A 27,579-nucleotide genomic window follows, 5' to 3' on the forward strand; every position below is an offset into this window, starting at 1 on the left:
TTCCCAACTTACTTCCTGTGATAGAAACCCTGTCAATTGTGGTGTTACAGTCAGAGAACAGGAGGATATTTCTTAAAGAGTCCGGGCAACATCTGGCCTCCTCGATAGGCAGAGAAGACCGCAGCTTGTCCTTTGCTGATAGTCCATCCTGCTGACTCACAACAAGCAGAAGGTCGCTCAGCACACCTCAGTGCCCTTTCTGGCTTTGAATTTTGGAGGAAGGACGAAAGGAAGGGAAACTTAAAGGGAAAGGCCCGCTTGCAGCTGAGCGGCGGCCAGTCTGGGAGTGGGACTCATCTTTTCCAGAGAGGATTCAACATCTAGCAAAGCCACCCTTCTGCCTGGATTCCCACCTCTGTCATTGCCAAGGTTTGCTGAGTGGCAACCACAGCGAAAGAAGAATTTGGGCAGCCTTCTCAAGGAGAGACGATGGCGAGCCGACTTTACAATCCCTTGAAAGAACCAGAGATCGAGCTGTTTGTAAAGGTGAGGGTCGTATGGATAATCAGGTGCCATCTGGGTACGACATTGGGCAGAAACTGAGAGCCTGGTTGAGCAAAATGAGCAGGTAGAGAACAGTTGGGTTACTACTCTTGGAATTCAGTGTAGGGGAATGCCAACTGAAAAGGGAGGTGGACATAAGAACGTCAGCTGCCAAATTATCAGGCTCTTTTACTGGGTCTAAAATGATGGAATTGCATGACTGCACTAATGGGAAAATGGCTTGTAAGAAGCTAGTGCAGTGTTTCTCAACCTGGGGGTCGGAACCCCTGGGGGGGTCATGAGGGGGGTGTCAGAGGGGTCATCAAAGACCATCAGAAAACACACTATTTTCTGTTGGTCATGGGGTTTCTGTGTGGGAAGTTTAGCCCAATTCAATCGTTGGCAGGGTTCAGAATGCTCTTTGATTGTAGGGGAACTATAAATCCCAGCAACTACAGCTCCCAAATGTCAAGGGCTATTTCCCCCAAACTCCACCAGTGTTCACATTTGGGCATATTGAGTATTTGTGCCAAGTTTGGTCCAGAGCCATCATTGTTCGAGTCCACAGTGCTCTCTGAATGTAGGTGAACTACAACTCCTAAACTCAAGGTCAATGCCCACCAATCCCTTCCAGTATTTTCTGTTGGTCATGGGAGTTCTGTGTGCCAACTTTGGGTCAATTCTATCATTGGTGGAGTTCAGAATGCTCTTTGATTGTAGGTGAACTATAAATCCCAGCAACGACAGCTCCCAAATGTCAAGGGCTATTTTCCCCAAACTCCACCAGTGTTCACATTTGGGCATATTATTTGTGCCAAGTTTGGTCCACATCCATCATTGTTTGAGTCCACAGTGCAATCAGAATGTAGGTGAACTACAACTCCCAAACTCAAGGTCAATGCCCACCAATCCCTTCCAGTATTTTCTGTTGGTCATGGAAGTTCTGTGTGCTAACTTTGGGTCAATCATTGGTGGAGTTCAGAATGCTCTTTGATTGTAGGTTAACTATAAATCCCAGTAACTACAACTCCCAAATGTCACCTCTGTCATTGTCTATTTCCCCCAAACTCCACCAGTATTCACATTTGGGCATATTGAGTATTTGTGCCAAGTTTGGTCCAGACCCATCATTGTTTGAGTCCACAGTGCTCTCTGAATGTAGGTGAACTACAACTCCTAAACTCATGGTCAATGCCCACCAATCCCTTCCAGTATTTTCTGTTGGTCATGGGAGTTCTGTGTGCCAAGTTTGGTTCAATTCCATTGTTGATGGAGTTCAGAATGCTCTTTGATTGTAGGTGAATTATAAATCCCAGCCACTTCAACTCCCAAATGACAAAATCAATCCCCCCCTCCAACCCCACCAGTATTCAAATGTGGGCATATCGGGTGTTTGTGCCAACTTTGGTCCAGTGAGTTAAAATGCAACCTGCATATCAGGTATTTACATTATGATTCATAACAGTAGCAAAATGACAGTTATGAAGTAGCAATGAAAATAATGGGTTGTTGTAGGTTTTCTGGGCTATATGGCCATGCTCTAGAGGCATTTTCTCCTGACGTTTCGCCTCCATCTATGGCAAGCATCCTCAGAGGTAGTGAGACCTCACTACCTCTGAGGATGCTTGCCAAAGATGCAGGCAAAACGTCAGGAGAAAATGCCTCTAGAACATGGCCATATAGCCCGGAAAACCTACAACAACCCAGTGATTCTGGCCATGAAAGCCTTCGACAATACAATGAAAATTATGTTATGGTTGGGGGTCACCACAACATTAGGAACTGTATTAAAGGATCGCAGCATCAGGAAGGTTGAGAAACACTGATGTATGGGAATGCCATCTCAAAAGGGAGGTGGGCATAAGATCAGTAGCTGCCAAATTCTTGGGCTCTTTTACTGGGTCTAAAATGATGGGATTGCATGACTGTACTAATGGGAATACGGCTTGTAAGAAGCTGGGACTAACCTAAAGCTTTGATTGACAGCCATTGACAGATGATCTCCAAGATTTTGGCCTCTGTTGGGTTCAAGACACAATTACCCTACTGATCAAGATGCCTGTGTGCTCTTCTTCATTAGTCACTTTGCCATCTTAAATAAACTCTGATATAACTGTTCCAGTCTTCCCTTGTGAAATGTTGCTCTTGTTGCAAATCTCAAGGTTACAACAGCTCGGAAGTGTTCTGTCTGTGTTAAGCTGGATCAGAGGAGCTGATCTGATGACAATCTTGTTTTGCTCCAGTCAAGATGTTGTTTTGCTGATGCTTACACATTGCTTATCAGTGCTGTCATTGCGAACCACACATCATCGAAGACATAAATACATTTGCAAGGAACAGATAAGATGCTTTTTAAAGTATGAGATATATATATTTATATATGCATATATGGGAGCCCCCGGTGGCGCAGTGAGTTAAAGCACTGAGCTGCTGAACTTGTTGATCGAAAAGTCGCAGGTTCGATTCCGGGGAGCGGCGTGAGCTTCCGCTGTCAGCCCTAGCTTCTGCCAACCTAGCAGTTCGAAAACATGCAAATGTGAGTAGATCAATAGGTACCGCTCAGGTGGGAAGGTAACGGTGCTCCATGCAGTCATGCTGGCCACATGACCTTGGAGGTGTCTATGGACAACGCCGGCTCTTTGGCTTAGAAATGGAGATGAGCATTACACCCCAGAGTCAGACATGACTGGACTTCATGTCAGGGGACAACCTTGATCTTTTATAAGCATATATATTTTAAAGGGAGCTCCTGGTGGCACAGTGGGTTAAACCACTGAGATGCTGAACTTGACTAGAAAGGTCACAGGTTCGAATCTGGGGAGTGGGGTGAGCTCCCACTGTTAGCCCCAGCTTCTGCCAACCTAGCAGTTCGAAAACATGCAAATGTGAGTAGATCAATAGGTACTGCTTCAGCGGGAAGGTAACGGCACTCCATGCAGTCATGCTGGCCACATGACCTTGGAGGTGTCTATGGACAATGCCGGCTCTTCAGCTTAGCAATGGAGATGAGCACCACTCCCCAGAGTCGGACATGACAAGACTTAATGTCAAAGGCAAACCTTTGCCTTTACTTATATTTTTTAAAGTATACTTATTTGTTATTGGGTTGTTGTAGGTTTTTTCGGGCTATATGGCCATGTTCTAGAGCAGTGTTTCTTAACCTGGGGTCCCCAGATGTTTTTGGCCTAGAACTCCCAGAAATCCCAGCCAGTTTACCAGCTGTTAGGATTTCTGGGAGTTGAAGCCTAAAAACATCTGGGGACCCCAGGTTGAGAACCACTGCTCTAGAGGCATTCTCTCCTGGCGTTTCGCCTACATCTATGGCAAGCATCCTCAGAGGTAGTGAGGTCTGTTGGAACTAGGAAAATGGGTTTATATATCTGTGGAATAATGACCAGGGTGGGACAAAGAACTCTTGTCTGTTGGAGCTAGGTGTGAATGTTTCAATTGACCACCTAGATTAGCATTTGATGGCCTGGCAGTTGTTTGGTGTGGCTTGTTAGTGCCTGGGGCAATCTTTTGTTGAGAAGTTATTAGATGTCCCTGATTGTTTCCTCTCTGTTGTTGGGCTGTTGTAATTTTAGAGTTTTTTAATACCGGTAGCCAGATTTTGTTCATTTTCATGGTTGCCTCCTTTCTGTTGAAATTGACCACATGCTTGTGGATTTCAGTGGCATCTCTGACATGGTGGTTGTGAGAGTGGTCCAGCATTTCTGTGTTCTCAAATAATATGCTGTGTCCAGGTTGGTTCATCAGGTGCTCTGCTATGTTATTGTTATTCAAGTTTACATGAGACTGCAACGGCATTGCAAGTGTTGTTCCTGTTGTGTGCTTTCAAGCCATTTTTGAGCTCAGGCTATCACATGGTTTCTTAACAAGATTTAGTCAGGAGACATTTGCCTTGCCTTCCCTGGCGACGGAAATAGAGTAACTTGCCCAGGGTTTGCACAGAGGGTTTGTGCCAAGTTTGGTCCAGATCCATCATTGTTTGAGTCCACAGTGCTCTCTGGATGTAGGTGAACTACAACTCCAAAACTCAAGGTCACTGCCCACCAAACCCTTACAGTTTTTTCTGTTGGTCATTGAAATTCTGAGTGCTAAGTTTGGTTCAATTCCATTGTTGGTGGAGTTCAGAATGCTCTTTGTATGTGGACTATAAATCCCAGCAACTACAACTCCCAAATGTCAAAATCAACCCCCCCCCCCCCCCCAACCACCAAATCTCACTAGTATTCAAACTTGGGCGTATTGGGTATTTGTGCCAAATTTGGTCCACTCAATGAAAATACACCAGAAACAGAGGTTGGATGGCCATCTGTCGGGGGTGATTTGAATGCAATTTTCCTGATTCTTGGCAGGGGGTTGGGACTGGATGGACCATGAGGTCTCTTTACATTACAATTGATAACAATAGCAAAATTACAGTTATGAAGTAGCAATGAAAATGATTTTATGTTTGGGGGTCACCCAGGCCCGTAGCCAGGATTTCGTTTCGGCGGGGGGGGGGGGGGGGACTGAATTTTTTTCAGGGGGGTTTCGGGGGGGGGGGGGGTGAGTTTTGGGGGGGGGGCTGAGTCTGAGTGAAAGAGGGTCTAGCCTAGCAAACCTTTTGTATTATTACCCCAATACCCCCATGCATATGGGATATATTGAGTATGGTGATCAGATCATGATATGAATAAACATAACAGTTTAAATAATGCACCAGTAAGCCTTTTCACGAACCAGCATGAGAATTTGGGGGGAGGGGGCTGAAGCCCCTCAAGCCCCCCCCCCCCCCGGGTCACCCCAAACCCAAACATAAGGAACTGTATTAAGGGTTCATGGCATTAGGAAGGTTGAGAAACACTGTCTTAGGGCAGTCCTGGGTGGCATTCAAGGAAAACATAGATTTCTGGGAAAGAGATCTGAACGGCTGGTAAATCCCCTAAGTGTGTTTCACTAATGTTGAAAGAACAGAAGGGGAAAGAAATAAGAATATGACGAACTTTTCCATTCCATGACTGAGATGGAAAAGTTTACCGAACCTCCCTTCCACACCTACCCCCTTGAGACTCCCCGAACACACACATACATATTGTGCAGCTGTGCCAAACTCCCTTCCTGCCGACCCACAATAGTCCAGCACTCTTGTTCTTCTCAACCAGAAGCACTGGGTGTTCTTCTCGGATCTTTTATCTCACTTCCCAGAGTCCTTCTCAATCGTGGTCTGCAAAGATAAAGATTGCCACAATAGGCTGGAAAAGCATACCAAGAGCTTTCACTATTGCTTCCATTGCTGATACTGTTCCACCGCAGGAAACAGAAACAATGTGCTGTTTGCTTTGAAAATTAAATAGAAACTAAGAAATAACAATGTCCGGTTTCCAGAAAAGAAGCATCTCTTCAAGATTTGGCCTGGAAATGGTGTGGCCACTCCATTCATGAGAGCTGAATTCAACTCTGCTCCACCAAGCACTTTCCTTAATGTCTTCTACTTGTGCTCTTAACAATTTTACCAATCTGTCTTAGAAAATTGTAGTGAGAACTTTAACAAGAGAGCAGTGGCAAAGTGTTTAACTATTGGACCATGTTGCTTTCTTGTTGGCCACCCTAATATCATTAAAAGAACTCATCAAAAAGGGGACTACAGCTGAGAAAACAGAAGAGTTCAGGTGCATCTACACCAGTGGTTCTCAACCTTCCTCATGCCGTGACCTCTTAATACGTTTCCTCGTGTTGTGGTGACCCCCAACCATAATGTTATTTTCATTGCTACTTCAGAACTGTAATTTTGCTACTGTTATGAATCGTAATGCAAATATCTGATATGCTGGATGTATTTTCATTCACTGGACAAAATTTGGCACAAATACCCGAAATACCCAAATTTGAATACTGGTAGGGCTGCGGGAGGTTGATGTTGTCATTTGGGAGTTGTAGTGGCTGGGATTTATAGTTCACCTACAATCAAGGAGCATTCTGAACTCCACCAAGGATGGAATTGAACCAAACTTGGCACACAGAACTCCCATGACCAAGAGAAAATACGGGAAGGGTTTGGTGGGCATTGACCTTGAGTTTGTGAGTTGTAGTTCACATATATCCTGAGAGCACTGTGGACTCAAACAATGATGGATCTGGACCAAACTTGGCACGGATACTCAATATGCCCAAATGTGAACACTGGTAGAGTTTTGGGAAAACAGACCTTGACATTTGGGAGTTGTAGTTGCTGGGATTTATAGTTCACCTGCAATCGAAGAGCATTCTGAACCCCACTAACAATAGAATTGGGTCAAACTTCCCACACAGAAACCCCATGACCAACAGAAAATACTGATGGTCTTTGGCGACCTCTCTTACACCCGACCCCCAGGTTGAGAAACGCTGCATTAATAAATTGTATGTGTAGACTTGGTTCTCTACTCAAAGATGGAGCTCCCGGTAGCGCAGTGGGTTAAACCCTTGGGCCGGCAGGACTGAAGACCGGCAAGTCCTAGGTTTGAATCTGGAGAGAGTGTGGATGAGCTCCCTTTGTCAGCTCCAGCTCCCCATGCAAAGGGGACATGAGAGAAGCCTCCCACAAGGATGGGAAAACATCAAAACATCCGAGTAATGTCCCCTGGGCAACGTCCTTGCAAACTTCCCACACAGAAACCCCATGACCAACAGGAAATACTGTGTTTTCTGGTGTTTTCTGGTGGTCTTTGGCGACCCCTCTGACATCCCTTCGCGACCCCCACAGGGATCCCGACCCCTAGGTTGAGAAACACTGATCTACACTATAGAATTAATGCTGTTTGATAACACTTTAACTGCTATAGCTCTAGGTCATGGTGTCCTGGAACGTGTAGTTTGCATCCCAAATAGCTGCCAGTATTATGAGGGATAGGGCAGAAATGTCCTTTCCAAGGAGATGTGGTAGCACAGTGGGTTAAATTTCTAGCTGTAGGAAACCTTGCCAACCAGGAGCTTGGCAGTTCAAAGTCGCCGGTCAGGGTGAGGTCCCGCCATCAGCCCTAGTTTCTGACTACCTAGCAGTTTGAAACTCGTAACGTAAGTAGATCAATAGGTACTGCTTTGACAGGGAGGTAAAAGGCGCCCATGCAGACATGCCCGCAATTTGATCGGGAAGATGTTCATGGACAACAGGCTCCTTGGTATGGAAAATGGAACAATAGCACCACCCGAAAGCCAGAATTGAACACAGCCTCCAGATGCCAGAGATGGAAAGGGGGAAGCCTTTCCTTCAGTCTGTACTGTCTGTCTTTGTTTTTAATTGTATATTGGCGTTGTATGTTTGCCATATATGTATTCTATAATCTGCTCTGAGTCCCCTCAGGGAGATAGAGTGGAATATAAACAAAGTATATTATTATTATTGTTGTTATTGTTATTGTTGTTGTTATTATTATTATTATTATTATTATTATTATTATTATTAGAAACACAACAAAATGAGTCCACAGCAGGCAAGATCACTCTGCTGGCTGTTGTATTGGATCACATGTCAGACACTTTCCAAGTTGTTGTTGTTATTATTATTGTTACTAGCCATCCCCTGCGACATGTTGCTGTGGCCCCCATGGGGGTTCTGTGTGGGAGGTTTGGCCCAATTCTATCGTTGGTGGGGTTCAGAATGCTCTGTGATTGTAGGTGTACTATAAATCCCAGCAACTACAACTCCCATATGTCAAGATTCTATTTTCCTCAAACTCCACTAGTGTTCACATTTGGGCATATTGAGTATTTGTGTAGGGTTTGGTCCAGATTCATCATTGTTTGAGTCCACAGTGATCTCAGGATGTAGGTGAACTACAAATACAAAACTCAAGGTCAATGCCCACCAAACACTTCCAGTATTTTCTGTTGGTCATGGGAGTTCTGTGTGCCAAGTTTGGTTGGGGTTCAGAATGCTCTTTGATTGTAGGTGAACTATAAATCCCAGCAACTACAACTCCTAAATGACAAAATCAATTTTTTGAGTGAAGGACATTCATTGGGTTGTTAGGTGTCTTGTGTCCAACTTTGGTGTCAATTCGTCCAGTGGTTTTTGAGTTCTATTTATCCCACAAACAAACATTACATTTTTATTTATATTTATTATTATTCCAAGCCTATGTGCAATGCACTTTCTTTTTGCATTACTTACACCATGTATCATTATTTTGACTGTACTTTAACGTCAGCATTCAGCTACCTCTCTGAGAACAGCCAATGACCCATTTTGCCTTTGCTGCAGGCCGGCTTGGATGGAGAAAACATTGGAAACTGCCCCTTCTGCCAAAGCCTTTTCATGGTTCTGTGGCTCAAAGGTGCCCGGTTCAACGTGACAACAGTGGATATGACAAGGTAGGCCTGAGAGGTCAGCAGAGGCATACTTTGGGCACAAAGGCTGGCGAGTTGTCCTTAGAGTGGCCCACTTGCACCTTCCTCCAAAAAAGGTATATGTCTCACCAAAAAAGAGCAAAAAACCCCCATGATTTTGATTTATTTATTTGTCGTGTCAGAACAACCAGTCAAATTATATTACATTTCTAACAGAGCAAAGCAAACAAGCAGATTACAAAATTTGTGAGTATGAGAGTTGATTAAATGTCCTTTGACCAGTATCTGGCCACTTGGAGTGCTTCTGGTGTTGCTGCAAGAAGGTCCTCCCTTGTGCATGTGGCAGGGCTCAGGTTGCATTGCAGCAGGTGGTCAATCCAGAAGAAACCAGAGATGATTTTGATGAAACTTGCATATGTTGATTCACATATACCTACTATCCCATCCTCCAAATCAATCATAAAGATATGTTGTCAAAGGCTTTCATAGCCGGAATCACTGAGTTGCTGTGAGTTTTCCGGGCAGTCTGGCCATGTTCCAGAAGCATTCTCTTCTGACATTTCGGCCACATCTATTCTGGATTATATGTCTGTGTGGAAGGGCCCTACAATGTCATAGTATTGAGCCATGGCAAGTAAAATGGTGCCAAACTGCATTAGTTCTACAGTGTAGATGAACCCTAAGAAAGTACCTAGGAAAAACACCATACCTTACAAACCATGCTTCACATTTCTGTTTAGGAAACCAGATGAGTTGAAAGATCTGGCACCTGGGATGAAGCCTCCATTCTTGGTGTTCAACAAGGAGCTGAAAACAGACTTCTTGAAGATCGAAGACTTTCTGGAACAGACTCTCTCACCACCTAAGTATTTCCCTGCAAAATAACCAACATTTCTTTCACTTCCTTTCAGCAACAGATTATATATATATATTTTAAAAAAATATCTATGATTTCCTATGGATTTCAGATGAATGTAAATTAGGAGACAAGTTGGTTTGGTGGACACACTCTTACTAATATTAATATAAAAGTGCTGGGTTTCAAAAGCTGGCTCCAAACAGAACGCTAGGAACAATATTGCCGAAGTGAAACTATATAGATATACTAATATGAGGGTGAGTCCAAAAGTTTTGCCTCCTGTGCCATAAAAACATTATGAATGAACCTATAACAATAGAAGTTGCTACAGATCCTAGCCTGAATTGCCCTCTGCACAAAACTACTGTTCCACAGAGTCGCCATCAATTTGGACACATTTGCACCATTGTTTAACCCAGGCATCAAAACCATTTTGGAAAAATTCAGGGTTTTGCTTCATGACCCATGAGTTTAAAGTGGGTTAAAGCGCTGAGCCGCTGAGCTTGTTGACTGAAAGGTCGCAGGTTCGAATCCGGGGAGTGGTGTGAGCTTCCGCTGTCAGCCCCAGCTTCTGCCAACCTAACAGTTTGAAAACATGCAAATATGAGTAGATCAATAGGTATCGCTCCGGCAGGAAGGTAATGGCACTCCTTGCAGTCATGCCGGCCACATGACCTTGGAGGTGTCTACGGACAACGCTGGCTCTTCAGCTTAGAAATGGAGATGAGCACCACACCCCAGAGTTGGGCACGACTGGACTTAATGTCAGGGGAAAACCTTCACCTTTACCTTTACCATCATTCAGGTCATTGAATCTGAAACCACGTAGGTTGTCTTCCAGAGGTCCAAACAGGTCAAAGTCAGAAGAGGCCAAATCAGAAACATTTTTCAAGTGATTCTGAATTTCCTTAAGTGCACAACCTTCTTTGGCCAGAAATTCAATGATGACTCTTTCTTTTAGTTTCAGATTCATAGTTCTAATCAGTCAATTGGAAAAAAGAAAATACTATATCAGTGGAGTAAGGTTATCTCTATCATATTATGCATAGATAGTCCAGTAGCTGTGAAAGAAATAAAAGTTAGAGCGATAGAGGCATTACCTTTTGACCCACCCTTATATACATCACCCTCAGAGCTGACATCAAGAAAGACCTCACAACCTCTGAGGATGTTTATTTATTTATTTTTTGCGACATTTACATGCCGCCCTTCTCACCCCAAAGGAGACTCAGAGCGGCTTATAAGATATATCTATATACACATACACACACACACATATACATACATTATACCATTAGCACAGTACAATATCAGTGCTATACATCACTATATTGTATTATACAATTATATTGTAATACTAGCCATCCCCTGCCAGGCATTGCTGTGGCCCAGCCTAGTGATCTGGAAAATAAAGTAATGAGAAAGTGTTGTTTTCTAAGCTATGTGATCTCTTTCTGCTTGTGGGTAAACAGTATTTCTTGCTGTTTCTTTGTCAGTCTTGATGTGGAGATTGTCTGGTTTGCCTACTCAGGAATATGCAACATATAATTGTCCTTCTTTAGGGGTCCCTTTCAAATCTATGATACTATATCTGTGTGTATGTGTATCATATATATATATCTATCTATATTTATGACTGGATGGCTCTTTGTCAGGAGGGCTTTGATTACGTTTTCTTGCCCTGGTGAAGGGAGTTGGACTGGATGGCCTTAAATATGGTGGTTCTGTGTGGGAAGTTTGCCCCAATTCTGTCGTTGGTGGGGTTCAGCATGCTCTTTAATTGTAGGTGGACTATAAATCTCGTAACTACAACTCTCAAATGTCAAGGTCTATCTCTCCCAAACTCCATCTGTGATCGTATTTGGGCATATGGAATATCCATGCCAAATTTGGTCCAGACCCATCATTGTTTCAGTCCACATTGCTCTCTGGATGTAGGTGAACTACAACTCCCAAACCCAAGGTCAATGCCCACCAAACCCTTCTATAGTATTTTCTGTTGGTGATGGGAGTTCTGTGTCCCAAGATTGGTTCAGTTCCATCATTGGTGGAGTTCAGAATGCTCTTTGATTGTAGATGTACTATAAATCCCAGCAACTATGACTCCCAAATGACAAAATCAATTTTTTGAGTGAAGGACATACATTGGGTTGTTAGGTGTCTTGTATCCAAATTTGGTGTCAATTCGTCCAGTGGTTTTTGAGCTCTGTTAATCCCACAAACGAACATTACATTTTTATTTATATAGAATAGCTGTCCCCTGCCATGCGTTGCTGTGGCCCACATGGGGGTTATTTGTGGGATGTTTGGCCCAATTCTATCGTTGGTGGAGTTCAAAATGCTCTGTGATTGTAGATGAACTATAAATCACAGCAACTACAACTTCCAAATGTCAGGATTCTATTTTTCCCAAACTCCACCAGTGTTCACATTTGGGCATATTGAGTATTTGTGTAAAGTTTGGTCCAGATTCATCATTGTTTGAGTGCACAGTGATCTCTGGATGTATGTGAACTACAAATCCAAAACTCAAGGTCAATGCCCACCAAACCCTTCCAGTATTTTCTGTTTGTCATGGGAGAACTGTGTGCCAGGTTTGGTTCAATTCCATCGTTGGTGGGGTTCAGAATGCTCTTTGATTGTAGGTGAACTATAAATCCCAGCAACTACAACTTCCAAATTACAAAATCAAGTTTTTTAGTTGAGGACATACATTGGGTTGTTAGGTATCTTGTGTCCAAATTTGGTGTCAATTCGTCCAGTGGTTTTTGAGTTCTGTTAATTCCACAAACCAACATTACATTTTTATTTATATAGATACACGCACAAACACACACACATACAATACATTATACCATTAGCACAGTACAATATCAGTGCTAGACATCACTATATTGTACTATACAATTATATTGTAATATTATAAGTAATATTACATGAAATATAAAATATATAATTATAATATCATGTTATTATTATTAGTATTATACTATATTACATTATAATATTATAAATATTATATGTATATACAATATATTGTATTGTATTATATTATATTATATTATATGTATAAATATGTGAGAGGAAGCCACAGGGAGGGGGGAGAAAGCTTGTTTTCTGCTTCCTTGGAGACTAGGACGCAATGGAACAATGGCTTCAAACTACAAGAGAGGAGATTCCATCTGAACATGAGGAAGAACTTCCTGACTGTGAGAGCCGTTCAGCAGTGGAACTCTCTGCCCCGGAGTGTGGTGGAGGCTCCTTCTTTGGAAGCTTTTAAACAGAGGCTGGATGGCCATCTGTCAGGGGTGATTTGAACGCAATATTCCTGCTTCTTGGCAGAATGGGGTTGGACTGGATGGCCCATGAGGTCTCTTCTAACTCTTTGATTCTATGATTATATTATATTATATTATATTAATTATATATTAGCATAGCACAGGAGACAAGGTGGAACTGTCCCCTGGCCTCCCCTGTCTTCACTCTGGCTCAGAGTGGTGGTTGGTGCTGTGGGGAGGGGTCTCAACTGATGACATATGCAGGAGACAAGATCTATGTTTGCCATAGATGCAGGCGAAACATCAGGAGAGAATGCTTCTAGAACATGGCCATATAGCCCAAAACACCTATAACAACCCACCTTTTAAAAGTTCTGAGTTTAAAAGCAGAGGAAAAGACTTTCTTTTGGGCGATGATGTTTATATTTATAGAAAGATCCAATGAAAATAAAGCATGAGAGAACTAGCCATCCCTAAGGGTTAACTCTGGATGCCTGGATGCTCAGGAACTGGATAGTGGTATAGATTGAAACGATGAAGCATGCAAAGAAGTCATGGCCTTGTGCAGGGTAGGATGAGACATCCAACTGCTCCGGATAAGAGAGAGAGGAGGACAGCTCAGCAGGCTCATCTGTTTCCCAACCGGGACCAAGAAGGAAATAGGTTCAGCCAGAGAGATTGAAAACAATGGGAGGAAGTTCTGTGTTGAAACAGGGAACAGCTTGGGGAGGGGTTGGAAGGAGAGAGAGATGGACGAGCCCCAAAAAGAAGAAGAGCAACTTAGAAGAGGAGGCCACAAGAAAGGTCACAGGTGTCGCTTTATGCATGCCTCGATAGTTTGCGCTAAATTATGCTGCTAAGATCTCCCCCTTGCACAATGGCCCCCAAAAGTGACTTTTCCTCGATCTGATCTGGCCAGGATTCCTTCCCCCGTGTTTTGTTTTGCTTCTTACTCAACAAAACACTTTCCCCGAGCCAAGAGAAACACTCCGGATCCAAACTGGTGGGAGCGCAGCCAAGATGCATGCGCTCATAGTTGGCACCCGGCCTCTGAATTGTCCACTTGCAGCTGCAGTCAACAAGAGGCAGTTTGAAAGGACTAAGCATTTACAACAGATCCCCCATTGCACTAAGTCACTCACAGAGGAGAAGGGAGCAGATCATATTTATGTGTGTGTATCGAAGGAAGGAAAAGAGAACTCTCTAAGTTACCTGTCTAAGGGTTGTCAGATTGGTCGGGATCCTGTGATGTACATGGAGACATGCAGCACAAACCGCTTCTTCCGCAACCACCCAATAAGCTTTGATCTGTAGTTTAGCTTACTTACTTATTTACTTAGGCGATCCCTCATAGTCCAAGGATGATGGTCCTCCAAGGTCGGTGTTCTGGCAGTGGGTCCGTAGGTGACTGTGGAGCCCTATTCTTGATCTACATCTTCTCCCGCAGTGAGGGCATTAGTTTCCAGGTGGAAGGTGGTCCTTCCTCTTGGCAAGTTTCTCTCTTTTGCCCTCCATTCATGCCTCTTCAAATTCTATAGCACTGCTGGTCACAGCTGACCTCCAGCCGGAGCACTCAAGGGCCAGGGCTTCCCAGTTCTCAGTGTCTATGCCAGAGTTTCTAAGGTTGGCTTTGAACCAGGCCTGTAGCCGGGGGGGGGGGGGTGTTAGAGGTTCAACCCCCCCCCCCCCCCGGAAATTTTTCCAAAAAAAACCTGGTTTACTCATGAATTTTAGCTGGTTAACCAAATCCCCATGCTAAGTCTATGAGACGCAAAAAATTAAGAGTCCCTCCAGAACTGCAAGCACTACCAAAAGCAAATATTGACAATTTATTCACACTGTCATTGCTTGCAGCAATAGCCAATGTAGCAAAGCAACCAAGTTTGGGGGGGGGGGTGTTGAATGCTCTCATTAAGGAGGCCAGACTTGGTGGAGGTGGTTGACAGGGGCGGAGCTGCAGGCTATTGAAGGCTGCTCTGCCCCCTGCTCTGCTCTTTGCTTCAGTGTGAGCTAGGAGGCAGGTTTCAACCCCCCCCCCCCAAATTTTCAACCCTCCCCAATTTTTCTTCTGGCTAGGACCCTGCTTTGAACCCATCTTTAAATCTCTTTTCCTGCCCTCCAATATTCCATTTTCCGTTCTTGAGTTCGGAATAGAGCAACTGCTTTGGGAGACGGTGGTCAGGCATCCGGACAATATGGCTGGTCCAGTGGAGTTGATGGCGGAGGACCATCTCTTCAATGCTGGTGGTCTTTGCTTCTTCCAGCATGCTGACATTTGCCTGCTTGTCTTCCCAAGATATTTGCAGGATTTTTCAGAGGCAGCGCTGATGGAATCGTTCCAGGAGTTGCATGTGACGTCTGTAGATAGTCCACATCTCACGAGCGTATAGCAGGGTTGGGAGGACAATAGCTTTATAAACAAGCACCTTGGTCTCCCTATGGATGTCCTGGTCCTCAAACACTCTGTGCTTCATTCAGAAAAATGCTGCACTCGCAGGGCTCAGGCGGTGTTGAATTTCAGTGTCAATGTTGACTTTTGTGGAGAGGTGGCTGCCAAGGTAGCAGAAATGGTCAACATTTTCTAATGTTACACCATTATGTAATTTAGCAATAGAGCATTGATCCCCGGATCAATCACAAGTGACTTCAGTGAAAAATAAAAGAGAGGGGAGAAATATAGCAACACCTTTAAGCCTAAATGAACTTGGATTATTATAAATTTACATCTTCAAATGCAGCACCTACTGCTATCCAAGCCTCGAGATATGTATACATTTGTGGGAATGGAATGGAATATAATAAGAATCAGAAAGATGCTAATCATGTCCTTTGCCCTAAGTAGTAATAGTAGTAGTAGTGATGATGACGACGATGATGATGATGGCAAAATGTTAACAAGGTACAAAGAAAAGGCAGAACCACTCAACGCCTTCTTTGCCTCAGTCTTCTCCTCAAAGGTTAATAGAGATCAACTTGGGGAAAATGGAACAGAGGATGCAATAGGAAAATATTTTACTTATCATGTCAGAAGTGAATTGAGGATACAGTTATAACATATCGAAAAACAACAAAGTTAAAAACTTAGCATTGAACTAAATTTTCTTTGACCAGAAGCTGGCCACTTGGAGTGCCTCTGGTGTCACTTTAAGAAGGTCCTCCGTTGTGCATGTGGCAAGGCTCTGTCTCCCCCAGTGGTGCAATGGGTTAAACCCCTGTGCCGGCAGGACTGCTGACCAATAGGTCAGCGATTCAAATCTGGGGAGAGCAGGTTGAGCTCCCTCTGTCAGCTCCAGCTCCCCATGCGGGGACATGAGAGAAGCCTCCCCACAAGGATAGTAAAACATCATAACATCCAGGCGCCCCCTGGGCAATGTCCTTGCAGATGGCCAATTTTTGCACACCAGAAGTGACTTGCAATTTCTCAAGTTGCTCCTGACACGAAAAAAAGGGCTCAGACTGCATTGTAATAGGTGGTCTGTGGTTTGCTCTTCTCTACTCTCAAATGTCATGGACTCCACTTTGTAGCCCCATTTCTTAAGATTGGTTCTGCATCTTATGGTACCAGCGCACAGTCTGTTCATCGCCATTCAAGTTGCCCAGTTTTCTGTGTGCACAGGAGGGAGTTTTTCATCTGGTATCAGCCATGGATTGAGGTTCCGGGTTTTAGCCTGCCACTTTTGGACTCTTACTTGCTGAGGTGTTCCTGCGAGGATCTCTGTAGATCTTAGGAGGCTGTTTCTAGATTTAAAGCATTGGCTTGCTGGCTGATATCCAAGCAGAGGATGGGCTGGAGATGCCATTGCTTTGGTTCTTTCATCACTGGCTGCTACTTCCCGACAGATATCAGATGGTGCAATACCGGCTAAACAGTATAATTTCTCCAGCAGTGTTGGGGGTAGGCATCTTGTGATAATGTGGCATGTCTCATTAAGGGCCCCATCCACTGCTTTAATGTGAATATGCATATTCAGCAGCAGAGTAGCGAAGCTCAAGGGCAGATGTCTTCACGGTGTCTGGTTGTGATCCCCTTAGGAGAAATGCAGCACACAATAGGTAAAAAGGCAATAATACAGGAATATCTGGCTAATCTAAATGAAGGCATCTCCAGAACCAGATGCAAACCTAAGCTGCATCAATAGGAGTACAGAGATCAAGGGAAGTCATAGTCCGCCCACTGTGTTTTACTTTCCATTATGTTATGTTGTACTGTTTGTTTTACTTGGTTGGTTTATTTATTTTATTGTGATGTTATTTTGTGGTTTATATTTTTATGCTGCTGTAATGTATCGCTGGGCTTGGCCTGATGTAAGCTGCTCCAAGCCCCCTTTGGGGAGATGGTGGTGGGGTATAAATAAAGATTAGGCTGTTAGGAATTGTGGGAGTTGAAGTCCAAAACAGGGCCTAAGTTTGCCCATGCTTGATCTAGATTATAACCCATGCTCTGCTTGGGTCGATTTAAAGGTTTATTATAGAGCAGTGTTTCTCAACCTGGGGGTCGGGACTCCTGAGGGGGTCGTGAAGGGGGTCAGAGGGGTCGCCAAAGACCATCAGAAAACACAGTATTTTCTGTTGGTCATGGGGGTTCTGTATGGGAAGTTTGGCCCAATTCTATCATTGGTGGGGTTCAGAACGCTCCTTGATTGTAGGTGAACTATAAATCCCAGTTTCTACCACACCCAAATGTCAAAGTCTATTTTCCCCAAACCCCATCAGTGTTTGGCATATTGAGTATCCATGCCAAGTTTGGTCCAGATCCATCATTGTTTGAGCCCACAGTGCTCTCTGGATGTAGGCGAACTACAACTCCCAAACTCAAGGTCAATGCCCACCAAACCTTTCCAGTATTTTCTGTTGATCATGGGAGTTCTCTGTGCCAACTTTGTTTCAATTCCATTGTTGGTGAGATTCAGAATGCTCTTCGTTTACATGTTAACTATAAATCCCAGCAACTACAACTCCCAAATGACAAAATCAACTCCCCCGCCAACCCCACCAGTATTCAGATTTGGGCATACTGGGTATTTGTGCCAAATTTGCTCCAGTGAATGAAAATACATCCTGCAGATCATTATTTATATGGCGATTCATAATGTTGGAGTTATGTTTGGGGGTCACCACAACATGAGGAACTGTATTAAGGGGTCATGGCATTAGGAAGGTTGAGAACCACTGTTATAGAGTCAACCCTCTTTTCATTTCAAGACCTTCATAAAGCATTAATAAATATACAGCAATGCCCTCTGATGGTTAGCAATTGTATTGCTGGGGTCTACAAATCTATTTCTTTCCACAAGTTCTAGGTGGTGATGATCAAATGCACCTAACAGTTTCCCACCATCAACTCCCACCATCCCCAGCTAACATGGCCATTAAATCCTGATATTGGGCTGCTGTGAGTTTACCGGGCTATGTGGCCATATTCCAGAAGCATTCTCTCCTGACGTTTTGCCCACATCTATGGTAGGCATCCTCAGAGATTGTGAGGTCCGTTGGAAACTAGGAAAATTGGGTTTATATATCTATGGAAGTCCAGGGTGGGATAAAGAACTCTTGGCCGCCTTGATTTGCATTGAATGACCTTTTAGCTCCAAAGCCTGGCTGGTTGCTGCCTGGGGGAACCCTTTGTTGGGAGGTGGACAAAGCACATTATTGGAGAACACAGAAATGCTGGAGCACTCTAACTACTACTATGTCAGACTACACAGAGAAGCAACTGAAATCCATAAACATGTCAACAATTTCAACAGAAAGGAGGAAACCATGAAAATAAACAAAATCTGGCTACTAGTATTTTTTAAAAACTCTAAAACAGTAAATAAGGAACAACACTCAAAAACAGGGGAATTCCAGACAAGAAACAATTAGGCCGAGCTAATCACCTCTCAACAAAGGATTCTCCCGGGCAGGAAACAGCCAGAGCTTGAAGCTGCAAGGGCATTAAATGCTAAGGTGGCCAATTGCAACATTACTTGTAGCAGTAAATAAAGAGCAACACTCAAAAAGCAGGGGAATTCCAGACAAGAATCGATCAGGGCCAGCTAATCACTTCTCAACAAAGGATCCCCCAGGCAGGAAGCAGCCAGACCTTGAAACTGCAAGGACATTAAATGCTAAGGTGGCCAATTGCAACATTATTTTTAGCAGTAAATAAAGAGCAACACTCAAAAAAGAAGGAGAAATCCAGACAAGAATCGATCAGGGCCAGCTAACACCTCCCAACAAAGGCTCCCCCAGGTAGTAACCAGCCAGGCTTTGAAGCTGCAAGACCAATTGCAACATTGACACTTGCCTCAAACAGACAAGAGTTCTTTCTCCCACCCTGGACATCATTCCACAGGTGGAAAACCTCACTTGCCTATTTTCCAACAGACTTCACAACCTCTGAGGATGCCTGCCATAGATGGAGGTGAAATGTCAGGAGAGAATGCTTCTGGAACATGGCTAGACAGCCTGGAAAACTCACAGCAATCCAGTGATTCGGCCGTGAAAGCCTTTGACAATACAAATCCTGATATGTTCCATTAGTTACATTCCTACTTTCCTACAATGTTCCACAAAGATGTACATTTTTCTTTCCTGACCGTTCAAATTTTATATTTATTGTTCTAACATCTTGTGTCAATGTTCCTGATTTTGTGAGATCTCTAGACAATAAGGCAAGTGGGTAAGAATAAGACCATGCCCTGGAGCTGTGGAAACACGGTTTTTGACATTAATTCTGGATTTTCCATTTAGGTATCCCCGACTCACACCGAAAAACAGGGAGTCTCTGGACGTGGGCAGGAACATCTTTGCCAAATTCTCTGCCTACATCAAGAACCCGCACAAGGAAGCCAACAAGAGTAAGAACAAACCTAATCCTTTTCCTTCTTATGCAGACGAGTTGAAAGCAGAGTATTATTATATCAATTTCCCTTGGAAAAGCAATAGAGGGAATGATTCCCAGGTACTGTGGGCTGTATTTCAGAGGGAGGTACCTGGCTAAACCACTCCTGATTATTTCTTGCTTGAGAAAACCCTATGAAATTAATGGGATCACCATAATTTGTAATTTGACATTGTTATATGTATCTCTCTGTACTTTGTGTATTCTGTTGCACTTCTATGTACTTTTGTAAGCCGCCCTGAGTCCCTTTTGGGATAGCGGTGAGATATAAATAAAGATTATTATTATTATTATTATTATTATTATTATTATTATTATTATTAGAAACACCACAAGATGAGCCCACAGCAGACACTCTGTTGGCTGTTGTATTGGATCACACGCCGGACACTTCCCAAGTGTCTAGGACTGTGTGGTGTATCGGCGAATAACGCATGCTGATCCCAGTAGGGTGGCCTTTTGCAGCTGGCAGATGGTAATTTTGTCAGCGCCAATTGTGCTTAAGTGCAGACCAAGATCTTGAGGCACTGTACCCAGTGTGCCGATCACAACTGGGACCACTTTTACTGGTTTCTGCCAGAGTCTTTGCAGTTCGATCTTTAAATCCTCATATTGTGTCAGCTTTTCCAGTTGTTTCTCTTCTATCCTGCTGTCACCTGAGATTGCAACATCGATGATCCATACTTTATTTTTTGACACGATTGTAAGGTCAGGAGTACTGTGCTCCAGAACTCTGTCTGAATCCGGAAGTCCCAGAATAGCTTGATGTGTTCATTCTCTGTAACTTTTTCCAGTTTGTGATCCCACCAGTTCTTTGTTGCAGGCAGATGGTGTTTGTGGCACAAGTTCCAGTGAATCATCTGAGCAATGGTGTCATGCCTCTGCTTGCAGTCTGTGTGTGCGATCTTCTTGCAGCAGCTGAAGATGTGATCTATTGTTTCATCTGCTTCCTTGCAGAGTCTACACTTGGGATCTGTCATCGACTTTTCAATTCTGACTTTGATGGCATTATTATTATTATTATTATTATTATTATTATTATTATTATTGGAGCCGCAGAGGCGCAATGGATTAAAACCCTTGTGCCAGGGTGAGCTCCCATCTGTCAGCTCTAGCTTCTCGTGCAGGGCCATGAGAGAAGCCTCCCATAGGATGATAACACATCTGGACATCCCCTGGGCAATGTATCTGTAGATGACCAATTCTCTCACGCCAGACCAGAAGCAACTTGCTGTTTCTCAAGTCACTTCTGACACAATAATAATAATTATTATTATTACTATTATAGGAGCCGCAGTGACGCAATGGGTTAAACAGTTGTGCCAGGGTGAGCTCCCATCTTTTAGCTCGAGCAGCTCTAGCTTCTCATGCAAGGACATGAGAGAAGCCTCCCATAGGATGGAAACACATCTGAACATCCCCTGGGCAATGTCTCTGGTCAATTCTCTCACGCCCGACCAGAAGCAACTTGTTCTGACACAATAATAATAATAATAATAATAATAGGCCACAGTGAAGCAATGGGTTGAATCCTTGTGCCAGGGTGAGCTTTGGTCTGTTAGCTCTAGCAGCTCTAGCTTCTCATGCAGGGCCATGAGAGAAGCCTCCCATAGGATGGTAACACATCTGGACATCCCCTGGGTAATGTCTCTGCAGATGGCCAATTCTCTCACGCCACACCAGAAGCAACTTGCAGTTTCTCAAGTCACTTCCAACACAATAATAATAATAATAATAATAATAATAATAATAATAATAACTATTATAGGAGCCACAATGACGCAATGGGTTTAACAGTTGTGCCAGGGTGAGCTCCCATCTGTTAGCTCTAGCAGCTCTAGCTTCTCATGCAGGGGCATGAGAGAAGCCTCCCATAGGATGAAAACACATTTGGACATCTCCTGGGCAATGTCTCTGCAGATGGCCAATTTTTCACACCAGACCAGAAGCAACTTGCAGTTTCTCAAGTCGCTTCTGACACAATAACAACAACAACAACAACATTACAACAACAAAACCTTGGATGAATCCCATAGTTTCCAGAATTATAAAAAGTGATTTAGAGTTCTACCTAACAGAATGGGTGATTCGGGTAATGAGCCTTTAGTGAGATGCAAGAGGGCCCTATAAGCCTAGTTGGCTTCTGTGGGCAATTTCCAGGTTGAATAGCTTAAGCACTTTTGGAGTATGCAATGTAAGTGTGGGGGGAAAGGAAAAATGTTCATTTTACAAATGACTCCCTTCCAAAGATCTGCCCAATAGCGTCAGACATACAGAACATAAGCTTGTGCAAATACTAGGGGAGAAATTGAAAGCTGCTATCTTGTGTATGTGTGTATGTGTATGTGTGTGTGTGTGTGTGTGTGTGTGTGTGTGTGTGTATATATATATCACCCTCCAATGTAGTTTCTTTTTGTGCATTCTATGACATTATGGTGTTTATTTACTTATTTTATTTATTTACAGCTTTTATATTCCGCTCTTCTCACCCCGCAGGGGACTCAGGGCGGATTACAGTGTACACATATATGGCAAACATTCAGTGCCAATTTTTGACATACAAACATATACAGACATACACAGAGGCTGTTTAACTTTTTCTGGCCGCCAGGGGAGCTGTGGCTTTCATCATCCATCTGCGACGCTGATGAAGTACTTCTGCATTCCCCGCATGCTTCCCCACTGGAATGCTTTGCTGGAGTCTTCTTTATGGCCTCATAAATTAGTTAATTTAGCCACCCCACACTTTAAGGTGGTACCTAATTTTCCTACTTGACAGATGCAACTGTCTTTCGGGTTGTAAAGGTCGACAACAGGCTACACAATTGGTTGGAAACCCACTCCAACCCAGGCTGGCTTCGAACTCATGACCTTTTGGTCAGAGTGATCTTAATGCAGCTGACACTCAGCCAGCTGCGCCACAATCCCAGTGTTGCATTTCCATCGCAGAATTATGCTATCCACAATGAAATAACTGTTGACCGATTATATATCAGTCAATCAATGGATTGGAGCGAAATGGCTTTGTAAACACAAGACAAATATTTCAATTCTATGTTTGGTTCTTGTGATTCAGATTTGGAGAAAGCGTTGTTGAAAGAGTTCAGGCGGCTGGATGAGTATTTAAGCACCCCACTCCCTGAGGAAATTGACCAGGATTCCACAGAGGAAGTGTTAGTGTCTCAGAGGAAGTTCCTGGATGGGAACTGGATGACCTTAGCCGACTGCAACCTGCTGCCCAAACTCAACATCATCAAGGTGAGTGCGTTTGCTGGACAAACACAAAATAAAAGTACCAAAACTACACAACTGCACGTTCTACACAACAACTAAGTTACAAATATATAAAACTACAAACATACTGTGGTAAAGTATAAATTTTTGACTTGCAGTTATGTGTAATTATAGATGTTATGTATAATTATAGACAGATGTTTAAAGGGTAAGTATTGAAAGTTGCATAACCAAGGGAGATGATAGCCAGCTCAGCTTATTGTGAGCTGGGTTACCATGGAAACAGGGGCGGAGCCAACTGCCACTTGGCAGGGCAGCCATTTTAAACAGTTAGTCTGTAGCCGGAGAGCTACGGAGAAGACTGATTCTCTAGGAGGAGAATCAGGGAAATAGTCTACAGTCTGTGAACTGTAGGAGAGGCTGGTTCTGTTGAGTAGAGAGAACCAGAAGGGATCTTTAGTTTAAAAACTACAGGGAAAGGACTGATTCTACTGTAGTAAGAATCAGGGAAGTTTGGGCTTTTAGCCTGAGTAGTTTAAATAAGTCGAGTGGGCTTATTTATATTAATAGTTAGTGTTGAGAGAAAGGGTGAGAGAAACCCAGTGAGCGTCTCTATTGCAGTGTTTCTCAACTTTCCTAATGCCGTGACCCCTTAATACAGTACCTCATGTTGTGATGACCCCCAACCATAAAATTATTTTAGTTGCTACTTCATAACGGTAATTTTGCTACTGTTATGAATCCACATGTAAATATCTGATATGCAGGATGTATTTTCATTCATTGGACCAAATTTGGCACAAATACCCGATATGCCCACATTTGAATACTGTTGGGGTTGGAGGGGGATTGATTTTGTCATTTGGGAGTTGTAGTTTCTGGGATTTATAGTTAACCTACAATCAAAGAGCATTCTGAACTCCACCAATGATGGAATTGAACCAAACTTGGCACACAAAACTCCCATGACTAACAGAAAATACTGGAAGGGTTTGGTGGGCATTGACCTTGAGTTTTAGAGCTGTAGTTCACCTACATCCAGAGAGCACTGTGAACTCAAACAATGATGGATCTGGACCAAACTTGGCATGAATACTCAATATGCTCAAATGTGAACACTGGTGGAGTTTGTGGAAAATAGATCTTGACATTGGGGAGTTTTAGTTGCTGGGATTTATAGTTCATCTACAATCAAAGAGCATTCCGAACCCCACCAGAGACAGAATTGGGCCAAACTTCCCACATAGAACTCGCATGACCAACAGAAAATACTGTGTTTTCTGATGGTCTTTGGCGACCCCTCTGACTCCCCCTTGCGACCCCTCCCAGGGGTCCCGACCCCCAGGTTGAGAAACCCTGCTCTATTGTAACAGAAACATCATAAAGAAAGAGTAAGCTATTAAAGAAAGAAACACAGTTTGATGAAAAATAAGTTTGAAACCTGTTTAGTGGAAGGAAGAGTCCTTTCCAGAGTTGTTTAAGAAAAGTTATAAAGGTAACCTTTGAAGATATGTGCCTCTAAGAGTAGGAAACATTGAATCCATCATGCTTCTTCTATATGTTAATAAACTTGTTACTGTTTTTCCTAAAGCCTTGTCCCTGGTACTTTTCCTTTCCAAATTAAGTCACGTTACACAGAAGAAAGACCAAATCAATATTATTAGTTATCAATTAAATAAACCCTCACAAAGTGGTGGTTCCTTTACAAACGTTTACAAATTGGTGGCAATAATTTTACGCTTCCTCACACCTACCACCTTCGATCTGATAATTAGTTACCCTTCATTAGTCTACTTCCTTTAAACAATAATGTAATTGCACTTCTACCTAAGGCAACACTTTGCTAATTATGACTCCCATAGTTTATAGATGACCCCAACATTGTCATGATAAGGTAATTGGAAAATCCCTATCTTCCTTAAGGTCAGTCCAAGTTTTCTCCTCAATCAGCATGGCCAATTTGTCCATTTTGGCTAAGTACAGAATTTTGTTAGCTATTCTTCTTGCATCAGGGTAATAGGTTATTGCCACCTCTGGACATGCACAATTTCTGTAATTGTTGTAACAGATTTTGAGGATGCCTGCCATGGATGCAGGCAAAATATCAGGAGAGAATGCTTCTGGAACATGACCATACAGCCCGAAAAACACACAACCCATTTTTATGTATTTTAACCACCTGCTCGGAATTTATATCTTAATGGTTAATTTATGTTACTAGTATAATTAAGTTGATTCAATTATTCGTACTCAGTTGTTTATTTTGATGTTGATTTCTCTTTTGTCATAAGTTATTGTCATTATTTTTTGGATTCTTTTGTTTTATTTTTGAAATGTTTGTATTTGCATGGGGCATTGAATGTTTGCCCTTTTTTGTGTGTGTAAACCGCCCTGAGTCCCGTCGGGGAGAGAGGGTGGTCTATAAATAAAGTATTGTTATAATTATTTTCTCTCTGCATCCATTTCACCTCTCCCATCTTGCCACACAGATTGCTGCAAAGAAATACCGCAACTTTGAGATCCCTCTAGAGATGACCGCAGTTTGGCGCTACCTTCACCATGCGTACGCCCGAGATGAGTTCAGCCACACCTGCCCAGCTGACGGGGAGATTGAGCGCACCTATGCCAACGTGGCCAAGAAGATGAGTTAAGGGTTGGAGCCTGGATGGGTCTCCATTCCCATTGGTAACTCTTCATCCATGCTGGAGAGCTTTGCCAGGGAGCCGCTTTCTTGAGGAAACAGCTCTACCTTGGATGCCGAACCACAGCGGACTTGAAGAAATTCTCCAATGCCTTCACATCAGTCCCTTCACTCTTCTGCCACAATTATCTTCTTCCTATGATGCGTTGATTGTGTGAGTTGGATTTATACGCCTTGCACATAGAGTTATTGCAGTGGGCAAAGTAGTAACCTACATATAACTGGTCTGAGAAGAATGATATTGTGCCTTTCACCAGCTCTGCCCTCTTAGGCCTTCTGCAAGATGGTCTGCTCCTCCACCCAAAGGCATCTACTGTTTCCAAACATGAGAAGTCTCAATTCCTCAAGAAATATACAACACGCGGTGTTCTATTCTAGGCTTCACTGACGCTTCGAGGATTAAGTCCAGACACTAACTTTTCTAGCCTTGCTTAAAGCTAGTGTTGCATGAACATATCTACTTGTATTGCACTCGTTGTCGATTATGACGTTGAATCTCTGATGTGCATGGTTCCCAGCGTGACATGCTGAAATTTCAGGCAACCCTTTTGGAATAGCTAGCATAAGATATACTGTATAAGAGTAATAGTGGTGTGTATAATTTTGTCTGAAATCTAAATATATATAAAATGCAGTGCTGGAAACAATCAGGGAAGTATTAGTGGAATGACTACATTGAAGATACTTTCCAGCACAAACAACAGGATGTCTCTAGCTCAGGCATGAGCTAACCCAGGCCCTCCTCTCTGTCATTGTCCTATCCTTCCTTCCTTCTCTCTTTCCTTCCTCCTTCCCTTCCTCTTTCTCCTTCCTTTCCAGCCTTTCTTCCTTCTTTCCACTCTGTCTTACCTCCCTCCCTCCCTTCCTTCCTTCCCCCTTTCCTCCCTCCTTTCCTCTCTCCCTCTTTCTCTTTCCCCTTTCTTTCCTTCCTTCTCTTTTTCCTTCCCTCCTGCCTTTGCTTCCTTCCCTCCCTTTCTCCGTCCCTCCATCCCTTCCCACCTTATCGTCATTCCTTTCTTCTCTTTCCTTCCTTCTTCCCTTCTTTTCTTCCTTCCATCCTTCTCTTCCTCCCTTTCTTCCTTCTTTTTCCTTCCTCCTTCCCTTCCACCTTTTCATCCTTCCTTCATTTTCTTTTGTCTTTCCTTCCTCCTTCTCCTTCCTTCCTTCCTTCCTTCCTTCCTTCCTTCCTTCCTTCCTTCCCTTTTGTCTTTCCTTCCCTCTTTACTCCCTCCTTCCCTCTCTCTCTCTTGCCCTTCCATTCTTCCCTTCCTCCCCTTCATCATTCCTTCCTTCCCTCCCTCCCTCCCTCCCTCCTTCCCTTCTTCCTTCCTTCCTTCCCTCCCTCCCTCCCTTTTGTCTTCCCTTCCTTCCCTCTTTCCTCCCTCCTTCCCTCTCTCCCTCTTTCTCCTTCCACTCTTTTCCCTTTCCCCTTCATCATTCCTTCCTTCTCTCTTTCCTTCCTCTTTCCCTTCCTTCCTCCCACCACTGAGCACCAGTCCTCTTAGCAGGGAGTATTAGCATGCAGCCCCCAAATTAGAAAGTTTGCCCATGCCTACTTTCATTGGTCTCCCCCCATTTCTTCACACAACTATTTGGAAGCAACTGGTGCTTGAGCTATAGCTGAGCGTGCCTTTTGCGTGGAAATGTTCTTGGGTACAGTCCCTGCTAATATAATTCCAGTGAAAAGGATCAGGCAGTAACTGATGGGAAGGATTCAATCCCTTTTCAAACCCAAGAGAGTTGCTTCTCATTAGAACTGACAAATAAAACTAAATTGGGTTGCTGTGAGTTTTCCAGGCTGTCTGGCCATGTTCCCGAAGCATTCTCT

General features: G+C 43.4%; 1 protein-coding gene across 2 annotated transcripts; it reads left to right on the forward strand.

Annotated features, from left to right (window-relative positions):
• CLIC2 (chloride intracellular channel 2) lies at positions 1–26,984 on the forward strand. 2 transcript variants are annotated; one of them, XM_060756320.2, is made up of 6 exons: positions 1–486; positions 8,708–8,817; positions 9,534–9,659; positions 19,666–19,772; positions 22,893–23,074; positions 25,540–26,983. In XM_060756320.2, the coding sequence occupies exons 1-6, from the start codon at positions 430–432 to the stop codon at positions 25,699–25,701; spliced, it is 744 nt and encodes a 247-aa protein (XP_060612303.2). In that variant the 5' UTR covers positions 1–429; the 3' UTR covers positions 25,702–26,983. The 2 variants fall into 2 exon arrangements, with proteins under 2 accessions (XP_060612303.2, XP_067327636.1); XM_067471535.1 differs by lacking the exon at positions 1–486 and adding an exon at positions 2,906–3,019 and having other exon boundaries at positions 25,540–26,984.
• Positions 26,985–27,579: the final 595 nt, after the last annotated feature.

This window comes from Anolis sagrei, chromosome 10 (genome assembly GCF_037176765.1).
Source record: "Anolis sagrei isolate rAnoSag1 chromosome 10, rAnoSag1.mat, whole genome shotgun sequence".
Lineage (NCBI taxonomy): Eukaryota > Metazoa > Chordata > Lepidosauria > Squamata > Dactyloidae > Anolis > Anolis sagrei.